Genomic DNA, 19,426 nt, shown 5'->3' on the forward strand with positions numbered 1-19,426 from the left:
AAAAAAAAAAAAAAAAAAAAGCATAGGAGTCGGTGGGGCAGGAAGTGCGTACCTCCTCATGGCCTGAAGGCAGAGCACTGAAGCCCTTTGGTGAGCAGCATCAGTGCCTACCTGAGTGCCCCAGCGCAAATCCCTTATCCCCAGATGAGTCAGTCTGCTCTGCTAGCACCTTAAGCTTTGCTGCTTGTGACGACTCCAGCTCAGCCCATTGTCTCATCTCTGCTTGGGCGTTCTACTGCTCACCTCTTTTCACATTTGACGTGTCTTTCCCAACTTCTGTGGGCCCATAGGCCAAGGATACATCACCACATTATCTCTAATCTTTATTACAATTCTTCAGTGTAAATATGTGATTTCTTGTGGCAGAGACTGGTTCTGGCTCTGTTTGCCAAATCCATGCCCCCTTTTTCTCTGGGCATACAGATAAACCACATCTCCTAGCTTGCCTTGCAGATAGTTGGGTGCGGCCATGTGACTGAGTTCTAGCTGGCAGAATATAATGGCACCATTTCCAGGCCTGTCCCATAAAAACCTCCCATGCATGCTCCTTTTCCTGTTCCACCAACTGGAGACCAATGCCCAGGGGATTTGGGAAGCCAGCATTAGAGATGGCAGACCCCTCACCAACTAGGGTCCCTGAAGGACTGTTCACAGCTGAGCCCTGCCGCTGCCTTTGGCCCAGGAGCATCCACAGTGGACATTTTTTTGATAAAGAGTCTCACTCTGTGGTCCAAGCTAGAGTGCAGTGGTGCAATCTCGTCTCACTGCAACCTCTGCCTCCTGGGTTCAAGCAATTCTCTTGCCTCAGACTCCCAAGTTGCTGGGACTATAGGCATGTGCCACCATAACCAGCTTATTTTTCTATTTTTGGTAGAAACAGAGTTTCATCATGTTGGCCAGGCTGGTCTGGAACTCCTGACTTCAGGTCATCCGCCTGCCTCGGCCTCCCAAAGTGCTGGGATTATAGGCGTGAGCCACCACGCCCGGCCCACAGTGGAGTCCGGTAAGGGGGAAATAAACTTCTGTTACAGCGGCTGTCATCACCCTAAGTAATTACTGTCTTTGTAGAGGAGATTAAGGAACTTGTCCAAGAGTTGTAGGGCTATTTGTTCAAAAATCCCTCACTAGATATTGTATGTCCTCATGAAGCTGCTTAAGATTTCTTTTTTTTTTTTTTTTTGAGACAGAGTCTCACTCTGTCACCCAGGCTGGAGTGCAGTGGCGTGATCCCTGCTCACTTCAACCCTCGCCTCCCAGGTTCAAGCGATTCTCCTGCCTCAGCCTCTCAAGTAGCTGGGATTACAAGCGCCCGCCACCACGCCCAACTAGAAGCTGCTCAGGATTTCTAGAGCAGGTCTAAATCGCACAGTTCTCTAGGAGGCGGGAGAGCGTCAGTGGCCAGCCGTGTTCCGGTTTGGTCAGGGCTGCAGTGTGACACTGGGAAGTATGCCTGGGGGTTAGTTCTCCTTTCAGTTTTCCCTCTCCTTGTCAGTCCAAATGCAGATGGACAGCCTGACATCTAGACAGAAGAATGCTGTGACAGCTTTCAGTACTCTGTTGCCAACAGAAATCTGTGACTGTGACTTGGTTTCTTTGGTGCGTGACTTCAGTTTTCAGGCTGAGCACCAGTGTGCTTACACTGCAGAGGAGTTTGTACCATTGACACATGCCTTCTTGCAGATGTGCTCTTGGAGTGCGGTCGGTCGTCAGCAACTACTGGATTGTAACCAAAATGTCTCATCAAAAAATTAGCCTGGGGGATGGGTGGGACATCTTTACAAAGGTCTAAGAGAACAGGGGTGTTAAATATATAAAAGAAATTCCAAGACAGGGCGCGGTGGCTCAAGCCTGTAATCCCAGCACTTTGGGAGGCCGAGGCGGTTGGATCACGAGGTCAAGAGATCGAGACCATCCTGGTCAACATGGTGAAACCCCGTCTCTACTAAAACTACAAAAAATTAGCTGGGCATGGTGGCGCGTGCCTGTAATCCCAGCTACTCAGGAGGCTGAGGCAGGAGAATTGCCTGAACCCAGGAGGCGGAGGTTGCGGTGAGCCAAGATCGCGCCATTGCACTCCAGCCTGGGTAACGTGAGAGAAACTCTGTCTCAAAAAAAAAAAAAGAAATTCCAGCAAGTGAACTCCAAGGGCCAGAGTGGATTACTGAAGCAAGCTTTGAAATATTCTGTATTTATGTATTTAAAATTACAATAGTATAACATCCATGTTGTAACACATTTAAACAGTACTGAAGTATGCCAAATACAAATGTTGAAGTTCTATTTCCATCCAAAGTCTGCTCCTCCCAAGTAGCTCACCATTGTTGATAGCTGGTATGCATCCTGAGGTTGATGAACCCAAAGTTTGCGATGCTTTGAAGAATTTGTCCATCTATGCAGTGTCAGCTGATTACCACTAAGGTTTCTCAGACTTTTACTGGGTGCCAGGCACAGCTCCAGACACTTGCTGTGTTTTCTGATTTAATCCTCAAAACAATGTCTTGACTGTGTTATTGTTGCCGCTACCTCTACTGAAGTAGAGATAAACTGAAGTGATTCCACAGGCTACACACTCAATGTAAAGCAAAGCCAGGGGTTTTTGTTTTTGTTTTTTAAGGTTTTAAGTTCTTTTGTAGAGACAGGGTCTTGCTATGTTGTCCAGGCTAGTCTCAAACTCCTGGCCTCAGGCATCCTCCCATCTTGTCCTCTCAAACTGCTGAGATTACAGGAAACCCTGACTTTGCACCCAAGCAGTTTGGCTACAGAGTTCACACAGTAATGACTTAGCTGTATACCTTTTAGCTAGCAAACAAGGGGAGTTCTAGGATGGGATACATTCTATGTGGTGGACCATGGATGAACCCAGTTACAGGGTTACAGAACTGGACACAATGACATCCAAGTATTGACTCTACCACTTCCCTCATTTCCCTGAACATTAGTGATTGCAACTGTAAAGGGTAGCTGGTAGGTCTTATGTTGCTGAATATTGATATTAATGAATCAATGATGCTAAAGGGTCATGTAAATACTGTACCTGAAATTACCCCATATATCTACAAAATCAGCTTACTTTCATTTGGACTTTATCTCAGTGAAAGAGTCATTGGAAGACAAATGGCTGTTGAGATTACTCTGCTACTTGTATTAGGGATAATCTCATTTCCTAATGTTAAAGGATGTTAATCCCTGATTTTCACTTTCCCCAGCCAATGCAGTGACTCCCTTTTGGCTTTCTAAACACCCTGTGAATCCCCGTAATCCACTTTGCAATGATTACTCTAAAATGTTCTACTTAATTCTTTCTAATTTTTTAAAGAGAAAATTATTTTGTGCTTACCAATTGTATACCTCAGCAAAATCTTTACTGTACTGATAATTTTGTCCGTCTACCACTAAGGGGCGCTGCTTCATTGTTTTTTTTTTCTTTTGAGTGCCTTGGCTAAAGTCCCCTGTGTGTCTTGGAAACTTGGCATTAAAACGCATCTGATTAATTGAGTCAAACAAACAGACAAAACTTTAGAATTTTAACAATATCTTTATTCAAGGAGCTGAAAGGCTCTGATGCTCCAAAATTAATTACAAATTAAGCTTCAATGATTAATACAGAAAAGAAAAAGACAAGTCTTGTCTTGAAGCAGATTAGAAGAAAATTCAGTGATGTGAATAGTGTTTTATATTTCCAAAATGGAAACACTACTATTATTTAAATTTCTATATTAATGTTATTTGATGAAATTGATTTTTCATCCATCTTAGAGAATTTCTATTACCAGTCGTGGAATATAGTTATTTCGTTGCATGAATGCATTACATAGTCTTTTGGCTTATTTTGCTATTTTGTTACTGTGTATGTCTGAACATGGGAAAGTGAATCCCATTTTACATATTATACTGATAAACTGAATTCTAAAACCTTATAATTACAATAGGAAGATTATGAAAAATGACAAAGAGAATAAGGAGTACTTAGTAATGAGTCTAACCTTCTAGGTTTTAGATAAATCTGAAAGAGGTATTAAAATGTTCAATTTAACTTTTTTTTGAGACAGAGTCTTGCTCTGTCACCCAGGCTGTAGTGCAGTGGTGTGATGTTGGTTCACTGCAACCTCCACCTCCTGCATTCAAATGACTCTCTTTTTTTTTTTTAATTAAAATTTTTTTTTCATTACGGAGTCTTGCTCTGTTGCCCAGACTGGAGTGCAGTGGTGCAATCTCAGCTCGCTGCAACATCCACCTCCCGGGTTCAAGTGATTTTCTGCCTCAGCCTCCCGAGTAGCTGGGATTACACGTGCATGCCACCACGCCCGGCTAATTTTTGTGTTTTTAGTAGAGATGAGGTTTCACCATGTTGGCCAGGCTGGTCTCGAATTCCTGACCTCATGATCTGACCTTCTTGGCCTCCTCAAGTGCTGTTACAGGCATGAGCCACTGTGCCCAGTCTCTCAAGTGACTCTCAGCCTCTCAAGTAGCTGGGACTACAGGCACGTGCTACCACACCTGGTAATTTTTGTATTTTTAGTAGAAATGGGGTTTTGCCATATTGGCCAGGCTAGTCTTTAACTCCTGGCCTCAAGCAAGTCACCAGCCTCTGCCTCCCAAAGTGTTGGGATTATAGGCATGAACCACTTCACCTGGCCCAATTTAAATTTTATTATTTAATAAATAAAGGAAAAGACATTCTATTATCTTGTATCTGGTTCTAAAGGAAGAAGAATGAAAGATAAAATTTAAAATTTCATTTGTACTTACCTTTCTTTACATTTTAGGCCACAGCAAATATGCTATATCTGATTGTACTAGATATCTGTTATTGCATGATTATCACAAATTTAGCAGCTTAAAACGTAATCATTTATTATATCACAGTTTCTTTTCTTTTCCTTTTTTTTTTTTTTCCTTGAGACAGAGTCTGGCTCTGTTGCCCAGGCTAGAGTGCTCTGGCACGGTCTCAGCTCACTGCAACCTCCTCTTCCTCAGCTCCCAAGTACCTGGGTCCAGAGGCACACACCAGCATGCCCGGCTAATGTTTGTTTGTTTTTTGGTAGAGATAGGGTTTTGTCATGTTGCCTAGGCTGGTCTTGAACTCCTGGGCTCAAGTGATCTGTCAACCTCAGCCTTCTGAAGTGCTGAGATTATAGGCATGAGCCACCATGCCTGGCCTATTTCACAGTTTCTGTAGATCAGAAGTCTGAGCATGGCTGAGTTAGATTCTCTGCTCAGGGTTTCACAAGGCCAAAATCAAGGTGTTGATTAGGCTGCAATCATTTCTGGAGCTTGGGGTCTTCTTTCAAGTTCATGTGGTTGTTGGCAGAATTTAGTTCCTTGCTGTCATAGGGCTGGGGCTGCAGTTCTCTCTTTTTTTTTTTTTTGAGACAGAGTCTCGCCAGGTGCCAGGCTGGAGTGCAGTGGTGCGATCTCGGCTCACTGCAACCTCCGCCTCCTGGGTTCAAGCAATTCTCCTGCCTCAGCCTCCCGAGTAGCTGGGACTACAGGCGTGTGCCACCACACCCAGGTAATTTTTGTGTTTTTTAGTAGAGACGGGGTTTCACCATGTTGGCCAGGATGGTCTCAATCTCTTGACCTTGTGATCCGCCTGCCTTGGCCTCCCAAAGTGCTGGAATTACAGGTGTGAGCCACCGTGCCCATCCAATTTTCTTGCTGGCTGTTAGCCGGCAGTGCTGTAAGCTCCTGGAGGCACCTGCAGACCCTTGCCATGCCCTCTCACACTTCCAACCTCTTTCATCAGAGGAAGCCAGGCACTTCATGGCCTCACCTTATGAGATCAGGCCTACTGAGGATAATCTCCTACGTTAAGGGCAGCTGATTTGGGATTTTTTTTTTTAATCTACAAAATATCATCAATTTCATCTACAAATTCTCTTCAGAGTGGCACTTAGGATTAGCATTTAACTGAATAGGAAAAATGTGTACACCAGGGCACAGGAAGCTTTGGGAGCCGTCTCAGAATTCTGCCTGCCATGATTCATAATAATCATTTTAACTCAATAAACTATATTTAAAACAGTAGTATTTGTTAAGTATTTGAGAGCAGCATAAATAATATTCTTAAAAAAGTCTCCAGCATTTTGAGAGGCCGATGTGGGTGACTCACTTGAGGCCAGGAGTTCAAGACCAGCCTGGCCAACATGGCCAAATCTCATCTCTCTAAAAATACAAAAATTGGCTGGGTGTGGTGGCTTGCACCTACAATTTCAGGTACTCAGGAGGCTGAGACAAAAGAGTCACTTGAATCCAGGAAGCAGAGGTTGCAGTGAGCTGTGATCATGCCACTGCACTCCAGCCTGGATGACGGAGTGAGACTGTCTCAAAAAAGAAAAAAAAAAAAGGAATAGGGGAACCAGGCTAGTAATCCAGAGGCTAGACAAAAGTAAATATGGCTAATGCTGCCTCAGTTAGTTCAAGCTGAGGGGCACAGAACTCTGCCAATATGTATTAGCCCACAGGCTGTTCATCTTCAGTAGGACTGATTTACACCAGGCCCAGAATTCACTCAGGAATCCTTGTATGGTGCCCAGCTGCTTTTGCTAACACAAGCTTAACTTGGGGAGAGGGCAGTGAACTGAAGGCACTTTGATCCCCTTCCGGTCCTACAAACAAGACCCACTTGGAGAGGGCAGTGAGGCTGGGGGGGTCTTGTGGGTGAGAACGCTCTTCTTTGTTCCTACCTGCGAAGAGTGAGGCTGTATTTTCCAGACTGGGATCCTCTCTTCAAGACTTTTCATACCAGGTGATGGCAAGCCTGGCATTTTGTGAAGATTTGAATTTTAAATAAAATGTCATCATCATCAGAGGCCTCCATCATTGTGCATCTGGCTGCTGTGATCAAGCCTAGGAGAGCGGGAGCCCGTGGGTCTTTGCTGCTCATCTTCCGTGTGGAATTGCAACAGGGTCAGAGCTGTCATTAAGGAACCTTCTCTGATTGCAGTGTTTGGGTGGGGGAAGCAGAGGGCTTTCCTTTTCACTTTTTTTTTCCTATTAAATCTGACATTTTAAGAGATGTCATTAAAAAATATTCTTCCTCCCTGGAGAGAAAGGGCTTGGATCTTAGGTATCTTTCACTGAGACCGTAAGGCTCTTGTCGTGTTTACCATTTAAGGCTTCAGGGCCTTATCTTTTCTGACTTGGAGAACGAAAGGCATTTTGATCCCCTTCCATTTCTACAAACAATGTTCTTTAATCAGCTTGAGGCATCACTGTTGATCAGAGAACAGTACTTCCTCCTCCGTGCAGCTAACAGCACCTGCCAATCGAGCAAGAGAGAAGGGGTGTTCTCTGAGCACACAGAGTGTTGTTATTTCAAATATACATGAAACTGTGGGAAAACAACCTGAAACCCATTGTTTTTTAATAGGCGCCGAGCATCGTGGCATTTACTAGACTTGAAAGCAATGCCATGAACCTGCGTATTTACCAAACATATTTATTGATTTATGGCTAGTGTGATATTTGTGATATTGAAAATGTGGTGTTTCATTTCCTTTGTCACTAAGTTCATCATCTTAATGAAAATGTAAAAAGGAAAAATGACTAGGAAGTAAAATTGTACTGTTAGTAATATTGATGCTGGGTGCAGTGGCTTGCACCTGTAATCCCAGCACTCTGGGAGGCTGAGGTGGGTGGATTGCTTGAGCCCAGGAATTCCAGACCAGACTGGGCAACATGGTGAAACCCTGTCTCAGGCAGTGCACGATGGCTCACTCCTGTAATCCCAGCACTTTGGGAGGCCGAGGTGGGCAGATCACCTGAGGTCAGGAGTTCCTGACTAGCCTGGCCAACGTGGGGAAACCCTGGCTAAGAAAAAAACAGAAAAATTAGCTGGGCGTGGTGGCAGGCACCTGTAATCCCAGCTACTTGGGAGGCTGAGGCAGGAGAATCACTTGAACCTGGGAGACGGAGTTTACAGTGAGCTGAGACTGCCATTGCACTCCAGCCTGGACAACAAGAGTGAAACTCCATCTCAAAAAAAGAAAACTGCCGGGCGCAGTGGCGCTTGCCTTTGGTCCCAGCTACTCGGGAGGGTGACGTGGGAGGATCGCTTGAGCCCAGGAGTTCTGGCTGTAGTGCGCTATGCCGATCAGGTGTCCACACTAAGTTCAGCATCAATATGGTGACCTCCCAGGAGCGGGGGACCACCAAGTTGCCTAAGGAGGGGTGAACTGGCCCAGGTCGGAAACAGAGCAGGTCAAAGCTCCCGTGCTAATCAGTAGTGGGTTCGCGCCTGTGAATAGCCACTGCACTCCAGCCTGGGCAACATAGCGAGACCCTGTCTCTTAAAAAAAAAAAAGAAATTTAAAAAAGAAACAAAAGACACACACACACAAAAAGAAAGAAACCCTGACTCTACAAAATACAAAAAAATTAGCTGGGCATGGTGGTGCATGCCTGTAGTCTCAGCTACTCGGGAGGTTGAGATGGGATAATTGCTTGAGCCTGGGGTGGCCAAGGCTGCAGAGAACCGTGACTGCACCACTGCACTCCAGCCTGGGCGACAGAGTGAGACCCTGTCTCAAAAACAAAGTAATACTGTTAATTAATACTGAGCAGGCTGTAATAAAGCACACTTTTGTCTGTCAAGATACTTGTATTAAGCTTTCTTCAGTTTTATACCTATATATCTGTATCTATCTATCTATCTGTACATATGATATCAGTTATATACTCCGTTGTGATTGGTTGGGTTATAGTGCAGTAGCAAAAAGGCCTCAGGCTCTGTGGTTTTAAACAACAAAGGTTTATTCCTCACTCACACAATATGTCTCTCTGCTCTGTCAAGCTCATCAGGAGACCTAGTCTGATGGTGAGCACCCTCTCAGTGCTTCTGCAATTGCTTGGCAGGGGAAAAAGAATGAGGCAAACTGAGCACAAGCTTCCCATTGGAAATGACACAAGTCACCTGCTCACAGCACTAGCCAAAGCAAGTCACTTGGGCACACCCAATTCCAATGGCAGCAGGTGGAGAGCCAGAAATCCTTGGTGAACACACAGATACATATTATAACGTGTGGATTGAAAAGGGGAGAAATAGTTTCAACTGTAGCCAAGTGAGTCAACTTTGATTTATTATCGTAATATTGTTACTTTCATAAGTTTAGAATTAATGAAAACAATGACATAGGCTATGTTCATAGAATATACTGCAGTTAATGAGGAGGATAAGGCAGATCTTTATGTTCAGACATGCAAATATCCCCAAGAAATACTGAATTTTAAAAAGAGCAAGTAGCAAAATACTATGATCTCATTCATTTAAAAGCACATAAAATATATATAAACCTCTGTGTGTGTGTGTGTGTGTGTGTGTGTGTGAAGTCCATAGTAAAAGGCCTAAAAACAGTTACTATTCGTGGGGGAATGGAGTGGGATTTGTGCAGCATGTAGAGGACTATCTCTCTTTTTACTTGGTGTAATCCTGTATTGTTTGAATTAATTACATTCTGCATTTGTCAGGTATTACTTGTTGTATTGGTTCCCTGGGCTGCCATAACAAATTACCACAACTTGGGAAGGCAGAAATTTAATTCTTTCACAATTTTGGGGGCTGGAAGTCCAAAATCTGGCAGGACTGTGAAGGCTCTGAAAGAGAACCTGCTCCTTGCCCCTCCCAACTGCAGGGGCTGCCAGCACTCCTAGGCTTGCGGCCACATCGCTCAAATCTCTATCTTCCTGGTAACATTACTTCTTCCTCTTCTGTGTGTCTGTGTGTCTTTCTTTCTTTATAAAGACACTCACCCACCCAGAGAATCCGGTGACTTTCTCATCTCAACATCCTCAACTTTATTGTATCTGCAAAGACCATTCTCCAAATAAAGTCACAGTCACAGATTCTAGAGATTAGGATGTGGACACAGGTGTTTAAAGCAGGGACATCATTTAACACATGACACTTGTATAATGTGAGAAACTTTTTAAAAGGAGAGAGTGAAAAAATCAATCATCAACAGTGATTACTTTTACAGCTGGGCGTGGTGGCTCACCTGTAGTCCTGGCACTTTGGGAGGCCGAGTTGGGTGGATTGCCTGAGCTCAGGAGTTTGAGACCACTCTGGGTCACATGGTGAAATCCCGTCTCTACTAAAATACAACAAATTAGCTGGGCATAGTGTTGCACACCTGTAGTCTCAGTTATTCAGGAGGCTGAGGCAGGAGGATTACTTGAGCCCCGGAGATGGAGGTTGCAGTGAGCCGAGACTGCACTCTCCTCCAGCCTGGGTGACAGAGTGAGACTCTGTCTATAAAAACAACAACAGCAGCAACAACAAAAATGAGTGATTACTTTTAGGAGGGGAAATTTTCCAAATGTGCTGTTAGGTAACGTATGTAACATTTAAAATCAGAAGAAAACAGAGACAAAAACAGTAGAGCAATAATAAATCCCCACTACCACCACAAAAGCAGAACATAGGTGGGCCCTAATTTCCACACACCCTGTGGACCCATGACCTTGACACACGAGGAAGGAGTGGAGAGGTCACATCCTCAAACTCAGTGACGGGGCCTTGGGTTCTTGGAATCACAGAGACCTCAGCCTTCTCTCACACAAAGTAGTGCCTTACCTCGGGGATAGTGCCCAGGAAGAGCCAGAAGAGGGGAAAATGCTTTTCTGGTGTTGACTGGTAGAAATTAAAATGCATTTTCTACACAAAATACTGTGTCCTGGGGTTAGGAAGACAGGCCGTGCCCTCACATTGCAAAAGCACATCCTTACCCCCCACAAGTACACACACGTGCCACCGTGCGCAGACCTAGGCTGAGGTATTCACATATAAAATAATACAACATTATTGAGCAGAGGTTGCAAGCCTGGGCCAATTTCAGCTTACTGATAGATCTTGTTTCATTTGCACTGTGTTGAAAAAATTTTCAAATTAGTTGCCAACTATCTCACATAACAATTTGGTTTTTGGCTTCTCCTGATGTGCCACATTGGGTCTGCATTCTCCCAGGGCAGCCGTCTGATGCTGGAGCCTGGAGTAGCTGGTGGCCCCTTTTAGAGGCAGCATGTGCAGGACAGTGTCTGTCATGCGCTATGCCCCTGGTCTGACTCTCCTTGCTTATGTATTGTCCACCTGGCCACTTCAGGCATTCACATTTGCAAACCCCTCATGAATAGAATAAAAATCACGTTGTGGTAGTATAATGCAGTACGTTAAGGGTTAAATGGGTTTGTGCAGGTTGGCTGGAAAACCCAGGCACTCTTGCTTTCAGAGAGAAACACTTCTAAGTTCCAAGTAGCCAACCAACGAACTTGAAGCCTGTAACCTGTTCATCAATTGGTGACTTCTCTACAGTGACGTTTTATAGTCTGCCTAAACAAGTAATGGAAGATGCACATCCGCGTGTGCACTCGGATATCGGAAATTCAATTCCATGGGCTACTTGGGAATAAAGTTTCAAAACTGCCATGGATATGATGTTGCCTCGGCCTAGGTCTGCGCACGGTGGCGCGTGTGTGTCCTTGCGGGGGGTGAGGATGTGCTCTCGCAATGTGAGGGCAGGGCCTGTCTTCCTGACCCCAGTTGTGGAGATTAATGAGTCATGAGCCAAAATTAGCCTCCACCTTATTGGGTTAAAACCTGAGATCTTCATGAAATCTCTTTGCTGGCAGAACTTTGACTCATGGCAGGCATTCCTAGAAAAGCTCTTGAATTTTTCACCGGAGCTGAGCTGTAAAGGTCAGAGGAGGTCGGATGCTCGCCCTGGGTCATGGGGAGTGTTGCCTCAATGGGGGCTAAAGCCTTTTGGAAGTCAGTGAAGAACGTTCGTAAGGTCCCCCCCTCTTAAATTAATAAATACTTAGTGAGTACTTACTCTGTTCAGGGTGCCAGGCTGGGGCACATAAAAAGTTAAACCCTGGATGGTGCTTGCAGACCAAAAAAATTTCAACCTGATTGGGATGTGGATATGGAAAGAGGCAAAACGTTAAATAATAGCACAACGTTATGTAAAACAGTTGAGCTGTCACAGGTAGTGAGAAGGATGGTAGAGACTCCAAGTGTATTGTGCATTCAGGGAAGAGACATATTTCAGGCAGGTTGAGGCCAAGCCGTGGAGATGGTGAGTAAACCGAGTCTAGGCAGAGCAGAAATTCTCACAGCAGCAGATGTGTGGCAATGAGAAAATGGAAGGCGGCTCTGGCTGTGACAGAGGGTTAGGTCAGAAAGTTTAAGGCAGCAGGACTGGGGAGAGTCTTGAATGACAGGGTTTGTCCTGCAGACAAGGGGGAACGCTGGAAAGTTTTTGAGCAGAGGAATGGTATGATCCAAGTAGTGTATTAGAAGATCAATCTGGAATTGACGTCAGGGTGATCTGGAAGGATGAAGGAAATGAGAGAAGAAGGGGAAGCTTCGGCAGAGGAGAAATGACTTAAGCTTGAATAGGCCAGAAGGGCTTGAAAAGAAAGGATGGAGGGGAGAGAAGTCTTAAGGACCTGGTGGAAGACAGATTGCAATGAGTGACGGGGGAGCAGTGGCAGCAGCAGCAGCAGCAGCAGCATATGGCGCAGGGATGGCTCTAGGTTTGGAGCCAGAAACTAGGATGATGGTGGTGCCACTGGCTTAAGGAGCCCAGTGTGGAGGGAGGTCCTCTGGGAGGGGGTGAGGAGAGCAGACTGATTTGAGTCCTGCTTAGAGGCCCTGGTGGGGCCTCCAGATGGCGGTGATCCCATCCCGCTGCAGTCCCACTTTCTCAGCTGCTGGCTGCACGTGTTCATCTCTTTACTCACGCCCCAAGGACTCAAAACTGTGCCTGATAGGATCTACGGAGGAAGCTGAAACTCACTTGGTAGACCTTCAAGCCCCCCACACCTTCTCCAGCTGGTGGTCCGTAGTCTCAGGTCCAAGCATCCTTCCCAGTTGAGCGAGTGTTCTGCACCTGGACATTCAAAAGGGAGCGGGGAATGCAGAGGCTACTCTGGCCTATGTCTCCTCCTTGGGGCAGACCCATAGCTCTGGGATTCCGCCAGCTCTTCTGACTATGCCTCCTGTGTTCACCACTCCCCACTGTCAGGAGATCCTTCCTTTTGCTCACTTTACATCATTCACATTGACGTTTGACCTCCACCTGGAATTCCAATGTGCCCCCCTTTTGTGACTAGGACTAGGCCCCCTTGACATCTATGAGTTCATGTATACATGGGTTAACTCTGATAAAGCCAGCATTATTATGCTTCTGTTGAATACTCATTAATTATTGCAGTATGTTCACCAGTATGGAAGAAAGCAAAGAAATTTGCACCCTGACCATCCGGGATGGTTGCTAAATGCAAAGACGAAATCACCAAGTGAAGCCTGTGTTTAGGTACAACTGAGGCGTGTAGTTTAACAGGATTCCCAGTAAACCGTCCTTATTGCCTGGATTCTTCCTATTCCTTTGTCCTCTTCAATTTCTCCCCATTGAGCATCAAGTCCCTTTTCTCTGCGCTTTGTGCTCTCTCCACTTCGATCCATGTCTTCCTTCTTTGCCCCACAACCTGTCTACACTGATATTCATTCCAAAATAATTACCCAGTCCATTCTGTGGTAGCAGGCCGGGACCGGCGACTGGTGCAACTGCTGGAATATATAAACATGACTCTTTTTCAGGTAGCGTCTGGGATGCCAGTCTTAGCAGCCTCATTTAAAAAACTATTTATGTTGGCAAAAGTCTGTAATAGCATTTTTATTGTGTACGCCTGTGATTTGGGTGCATTTTTTTCCGCATGCCAGTTTACTTATTATTGCTCAACACTGACTACAGCCTTAAAGGATAATGAAAACAGAAGCACTCTTTCTCAAAGAGATGACTGCTTTCCCTGTCCTTTGGTATATATGTGCTTCCTGCCTGAAGGGGATGGTTTAGTGTTTAAATGGCCGCTCCCGACTGCCTCCAAAACCAAGTTCACATCCTTGCAGCATTGACTCGGTCTTTTGTTCTTCTACAGAGAATAAATTGAATACCAGGCTATTTCGTGTGTGGGTGTCTTTCAGATAAGACCTTAAAACCCAAAACTCTCTGTGGCTACTGGAGTTGCTGAACTTCTTGTCCTGCTGTCCTTGCCCTGGGTTCTAGAACCTGGCCTGGCCCCACGTATCATACACTCTCTACACTCACTTCACGTTTTTTTATGTTTTGTTTTGAGACAGGGTCTCACTCTATTGCCCAGGCTGGAGTGCAGTGGCGCCATCTTGGTCACTGCAGCCTCGACCTCCCAGGCTCAAAGGATACACCTCAGCCTCCAGAGTAGCTGGGACTACAGGTGTGCACCACCATGCCCAGCTAAGTTTTGTATTTTTTCTGGAAACAGGGTTTCACCGTGTTACCTAGTCTGGTATCGAACTCCTGGGCTCAGGCAATCCACCTGCATCAGCCTCCCAAAGCGCTGGGATTACAGGCGTGAGCCACTGTGCCCGGCCCACACACTCACTTTTGAGGAGAGAGGTTTATTTGGGCCTTTATCCCTTAGCTCCTGTGGTTTCTTTGCTTCTGTGACGTGACCTAGTACTTTCACCTGTTAGTTATCCAGTGCATTAAAAAATCAAGCAACAAAACAATTTCCCTTAGAGTCAAAGTGCTACAAACATGAGCTTGTTATCTGTATTCCATTATGATGAATAACTCACTAACCCTCATGCCATGTGTATGATTGACTTGCAATTATGGGTTGTATTTTACAGCAGCTCTGAATGGTATTCTCCCCTTGGCCGTTCCGTAAGCCAAACCTGGAACCCCTGGGTCACATGAGAATGGGTGGATTTTACAGACTCCAAGGATTTTATTTTCCCCAAGCCTAGATATTGGGTCTGTAATTAGTGATGCAATAATGAGACATTTTTATTTGCCATTTTATGCCTTTTCAAAAATGTGTTTTATGTTTTTGTGAGTAATTTTCACGAAAATTTCTTTAGCATAGGCAGGACAGATAAAATGGCCTGCCTGATTTTACAGCTAAGGGACAGTCAAGGCAAGGTTCAATGAATTGCCCAAGTTCCTTCAGCAAATCTGAGACAGACCTGGGACTGGAACTGGATTTCATGATTTCAAGGTGGAGGTTTTTCTGTGGCCACTACATGTGCAACAAACTCACGACAACTATTGTTATGTATAAGATTTCATCTGATCCTATGATGACCTTACAGGATGGGGTAAGCAGGTATCCTCATCCTCATCTTTCAGATCAGAAAGTAGAAATCCAGTTACTAAGGTAACATGGGGATAAACAAAAGAGGAAGGACTTGATTCCAAGGCTCCTTTAAGTTGGCTGCCCCTGGTGATGCTTTGCTGCCTGATGAATGCCCGACCCCACCACTCACTCAGTGGCTTTGGCCCAAAACCTAGACTCATCCTTAATTCCTTTTTTCCCCTCTTACTTCATATCTGAGCCGTCAGCAAATCTCACTGATTCTGTCTTTAAAATACATTCCAAATCAAGCATTTCTTACCATCTTCGCTGCTATGATCCTGCCCTAAGCCTTCGTTCTTTGTCATCTGGATGGCTGCAGCCGCCTCCTGTATGGCTCGACTGCAAAGATGGTCCTCAGTGAAGCAGTCTTCCTTTGATGACTGCTTGTACGACACTGACATCTCAGCTCACCTGCCACTCACTTTAGCCTGTAGAATGTGCAGGATGTGATGCTGTGCACTTCTGACCTAAGTATCAAGAAGGATTTTATATTTCTGAGACCCCTGAGCTACTTGTGTGAAGTGTAGGTACTCGTATCTATGCAGGAGACACCAAGTGAAGAGACCACGTGAAGAGGAAGAGGCCCCAGACTGCATGGAGTGTGAGAGGCAGTGTTCCAGCTGAGCCCAGCTTTTTACTGTCCCCACACTTTTTGCTGTCCCCCAATGGAGCAGAAGAACCACCTAGCTGAGCCTTCCTGACCTGCAGAATAATAAGAGATAATAAAATGGTGGTTGTTTTAAGCCACTAAGTTTAGGGTTTGTTTTTTACATAGCAATAGATAACTAAAACATCTAAGGAGTCTCCCTAATTCCACACTTGTCACCATCTATTTTCCAGATTTGTAAAAATTGTGGTAAAATACTCATAAAATTCACCATCTTAACTTTTTTCTTCTCTCCCTCCCTCCCTCCCTCTCTTCCTTCCTCTTTCTTTTTTGTTTTTTGATGGAGTTTCACTCTTGTTGCCCAAGCTTGAGTGCAATGGCACGATCTCGGCTCACCGCAACCCCTGCCCCCCCAGGTTCAAGCAATTCTCCTGCCTCAGCCTCTTGAGTAGCTGAGACTACAGGCATGCACCAACACGCCTGGCTAATTTTGTATTTTTCGTAGAGACGTGGTTTCTCCGTGTTGATCAGGCTGGGTCTCGAACTCCTGACCTCAGGTTATCCACCTGCCTTGGCCTCCCAAAATTGCTAGGATTACAGGTGTGAGCCACCATGCCCAGTGGCTTAGTGGTCTTTTTTGCTTTTCTTAGAGACAGGGTCTGACTATATTGTCCAGGCTGGAGTGCAGTAGCTATCTACAAGTGCAATTATAGCACAAATATCCTCAGACTCCTGGGCTCAAGTGAGCCTCCTGCCTCAACCTCCCAAGTAGCTGGGACTAAAGGTGTGTACCACTGTGCCTGGCTTCGCCTTAACCATTTTTTGGTTTTGGTTTTTATTTTTATTTTTTTGAGATGGAGTCTTTCTCCGTGGTTCAGGCTGTAGTGCAGTGGTACAATCTTGGGTCACTATAACCTTAACCTCCCAAGTAGCTGGATTACAGGCATGTGCCACCACACTTGGATAATTTTTATATTTTTAGTAGTGACAGGCTGATCTCCTGACCTCAGGTGATCTACCCACCTCGGCCTCCCCAAGTGTTGGGATTACAGACATGAGCCACTGCACCTGGCCACCTTAACCATTTTTAAGTGGTTCAGTATTGTTAAGTATATTCACATTATTGTGCAACCAATCTTCAGAATGCTTTTCATCGGGCAAATCTGAAACCCTGTATCCATTAAACAGTAACTCTCCATTTCCCCCTCTCTTCAGGTCAAGCAAACACCATTCTTTCTGTTTCTATGAATTTAACTCTTCTGAATTCCTCACGTAAGTGGAATTATACGGTATTTGTCTTTTTGTGACTGGCTTATTTCCTTTAGCATAGGGTCTACAAGGTTCACCCATGCTATAGCATATGTCAGAATGTTCTTCTTTTCTGTTTTTTGTTTTTGAGACAGAGTCTTGCTCTATTGTCCAGGCCGGAGTGCAGTGGCACGATCTTGGCTCACTGTAACCTCCGCCTCCCAGGTTCAAGTGATTCTCCTGCCTCAGCCTCCCAAGTACCTGAGACTACAGGTGCACACCACTATGCCCAGCTAATTTTTTGGATTTTTAGTAGAGAAAGGGTTTTGCCATGTTGGCCAGGCTGGTCTTGAACTCTTGACCTCAAGTGATCTGCCCACCTCTACCTCACAAAGTGCTGGGATTATAGGTGCAAACCACCATGCCTGGCAATTTTCTTCCTTTCTAAGACTAAATGATATTCCATTGTATTGATAGACAACATTTTGTTTATTCATGTGTCTGTTGATTGACACGTGGGTGGTTTCCACCTTTTGGCTGTTGTGAGCAATGCAGCTGACAACATGGGTATCCAAGACTCAGCTTTGAATATCTCTTCAAGACTCAGCTTTGAATTTTCTTAGGTATGTATCCAGAAGTAAAATTGCTAGATTATATTGTAATTCTATTTTCATTTTTTTTTTTTTTGAGATGGAGTCTTGCTCTGTAATCCATGCTGGAGTGCAGTGGCGCCATCTCGGCTCACTGCAACCTCCGCCTCCCGGGTCTTGGTTCAAGCAATTCTGCTTCAGCCTCCCAAGTAGCTGGGATGACAGGCACAAGCCATCATGCCCAGCTAATTTTTGTATTTTTTAGTAGAGACGAGGTTTCATCATGTTGGCCAGTCTGGTCTTAAAACTCCTCACTTCAGGATCCAAAGTTCTGGGGTTACAGGCGTGAGCCACCACGCCCAGCCCTATTTTCAATTTTTTAAGAAACCACCATATACAGAAGACTTTAAAACATACATTGTATCATTCCCTTGCTCAAAACCCTCCACTGACTTCTCATTACTCTTAGAATGAGATCCCTACTATGGACTGCAAGGCCTCCTCTAACCAGGCCCATAGCTACCTCATCAATTTCACTTCCTGCCATTCCTCCCCTCTCCCTCTGCTTTAGCTGTTTTTAGCATCTTGCTGTTCCTTGTCACTCAAAGCATGACCCTGCCTCAGGGATTTTGCACTTGTTATTCCCTTTGCCAAAAAATGCTTTTCTCTGGTTATGAACATGACTTGTGTTCTCACTTCATTCAGGCCTCTGCTCAAATGTCCCCTCCTTCAGCGAGGCTGTCCCTAACACTTAATCTAAATAGCACCCCTATCATCTCTATGTCCTGGTTTATTTTTTTTTCATTCATTTAAAAATATTTATTGAGCATGTGTGATGCACCAACACGAAATTTATTTGGAAGACATCTACACAACTGTGTTATCCCATGCAGAGTCCTTCTTTATTTATTTATTATTTATTTATTATTTTTTTTTTGAGATGGAGTTTCACTCATGTTACCCAGGCTGGAGTGCAATGGCGCGACCTCGGCTCACCGCAACCTCCGTCTCCTGGGTTCAGGCAATTCTCCTGCCTCAGCCTCCTGAGTAGCTGGGACTACAGGCACGCGCCACCATGCCCAGCTAATTTTTTGTAGTTTTAGTAGAGACGGGGTTTCACCATGTTGACCAGGATGGTCTCGATCTCTTGACCTCGTGATCCACCCGCCTCGGCCTCCCAAAGTGCTGGGATTACAGGCTTGAGCCACCGCGCCCGGCAGTCCTTCTTTATTTTTAAATTTATTTAAATTTATTTGGAGACAGGGTTTTGCACTGTTGCTCTAGGCTGGAGTGCAGTGGCACAATCATGGAGTACAGCCTCAACCTTCTGGCCTCGAGAAATCCTCCCACCTGAGCCTCCCAGGTAGTGCCACACCTGGCTAGGTTTTTTTTTTTGTAAGGATGGGGACTTCCTGTGTTATACAGGCTGGTCTCAAACTTCTGGGCTCAAATAATCCTCCCACTTCAGCATCCCAAAGTCCTGGGATAACAGGTGTGAGCCACTGCACCAGGCCCCTTTATTTTTAATTCATTCTCTTATCTCTACCTGATAAGTGGAGAATTTTATTAGTCACACACACAATAGTACTAAGTATGTGCCTGCTACTGTCTAAACACTTTACATGTATTGACATAACTATCTTAACAGCACCTCTGTGGATTAGGCATTGTTATCATTATCCCCATTTTACAGATGAGAAAAACTGAGACGTCAAACGTTAAATAAGCTCTCTAAAGTTCAACAGCTAGGAATTGACAAAGGTGGGGTTTGAATGGAGGCAGCCGGGATACAGAATCCACTGTG

At 45.0% G+C, this 19,426-nt stretch overlaps 2 protein-coding genes across 3 annotated transcripts in view; one reads left to right on the forward strand and one right to left on the reverse strand.

Annotated features, from left to right (window-relative positions):
- LOC119468735 (translation initiation factor IF-2-like) overlaps positions 1–217 on the reverse strand; it is a 5,502-nt gene extending 5,285 nt beyond the window's left edge. Inside the window, exon 1 of the mRNA XM_037732949.1 lies at positions 112–217. Within this exon, the coding sequence (XP_037588877.1) occupies positions 112–217 (106 nt within the window). The remainder of the gene's footprint in view (positions 1–111) is intronic.
- An 18,230-nt stretch (positions 218–18,447) lies between these two features.
- MEGF11 (multiple EGF like domains 11) overlaps positions 18,448–19,426 on the forward strand; it is a 414,135-nt gene continuing 413,156 nt past the window's right edge. For both annotated transcript variants that reach the window (XM_037732953.1, XM_037732954.1), the window contains exon 1: positions 18,448–18,520. In XM_037732953.1, the coding sequence (XP_037588881.1) occupies positions 18,510–18,520 (11 nt within the window). In that variant the 5' untranslated portion in view covers positions 18,448–18,509. The remainder of the gene's footprint in view (positions 18,521–19,426) is intronic.

The sequence above is a fragment of the Cebus imitator genome, unplaced genomic scaffold, assembly GCF_001604975.1.
Source record: "Cebus imitator isolate Cc_AM_T3 unplaced genomic scaffold, Cebus_imitator-1.0 Scaffold485, whole genome shotgun sequence".
Lineage (NCBI taxonomy): Eukaryota > Metazoa > Chordata > Mammalia > Primates > Cebidae > Cebus > Cebus imitator.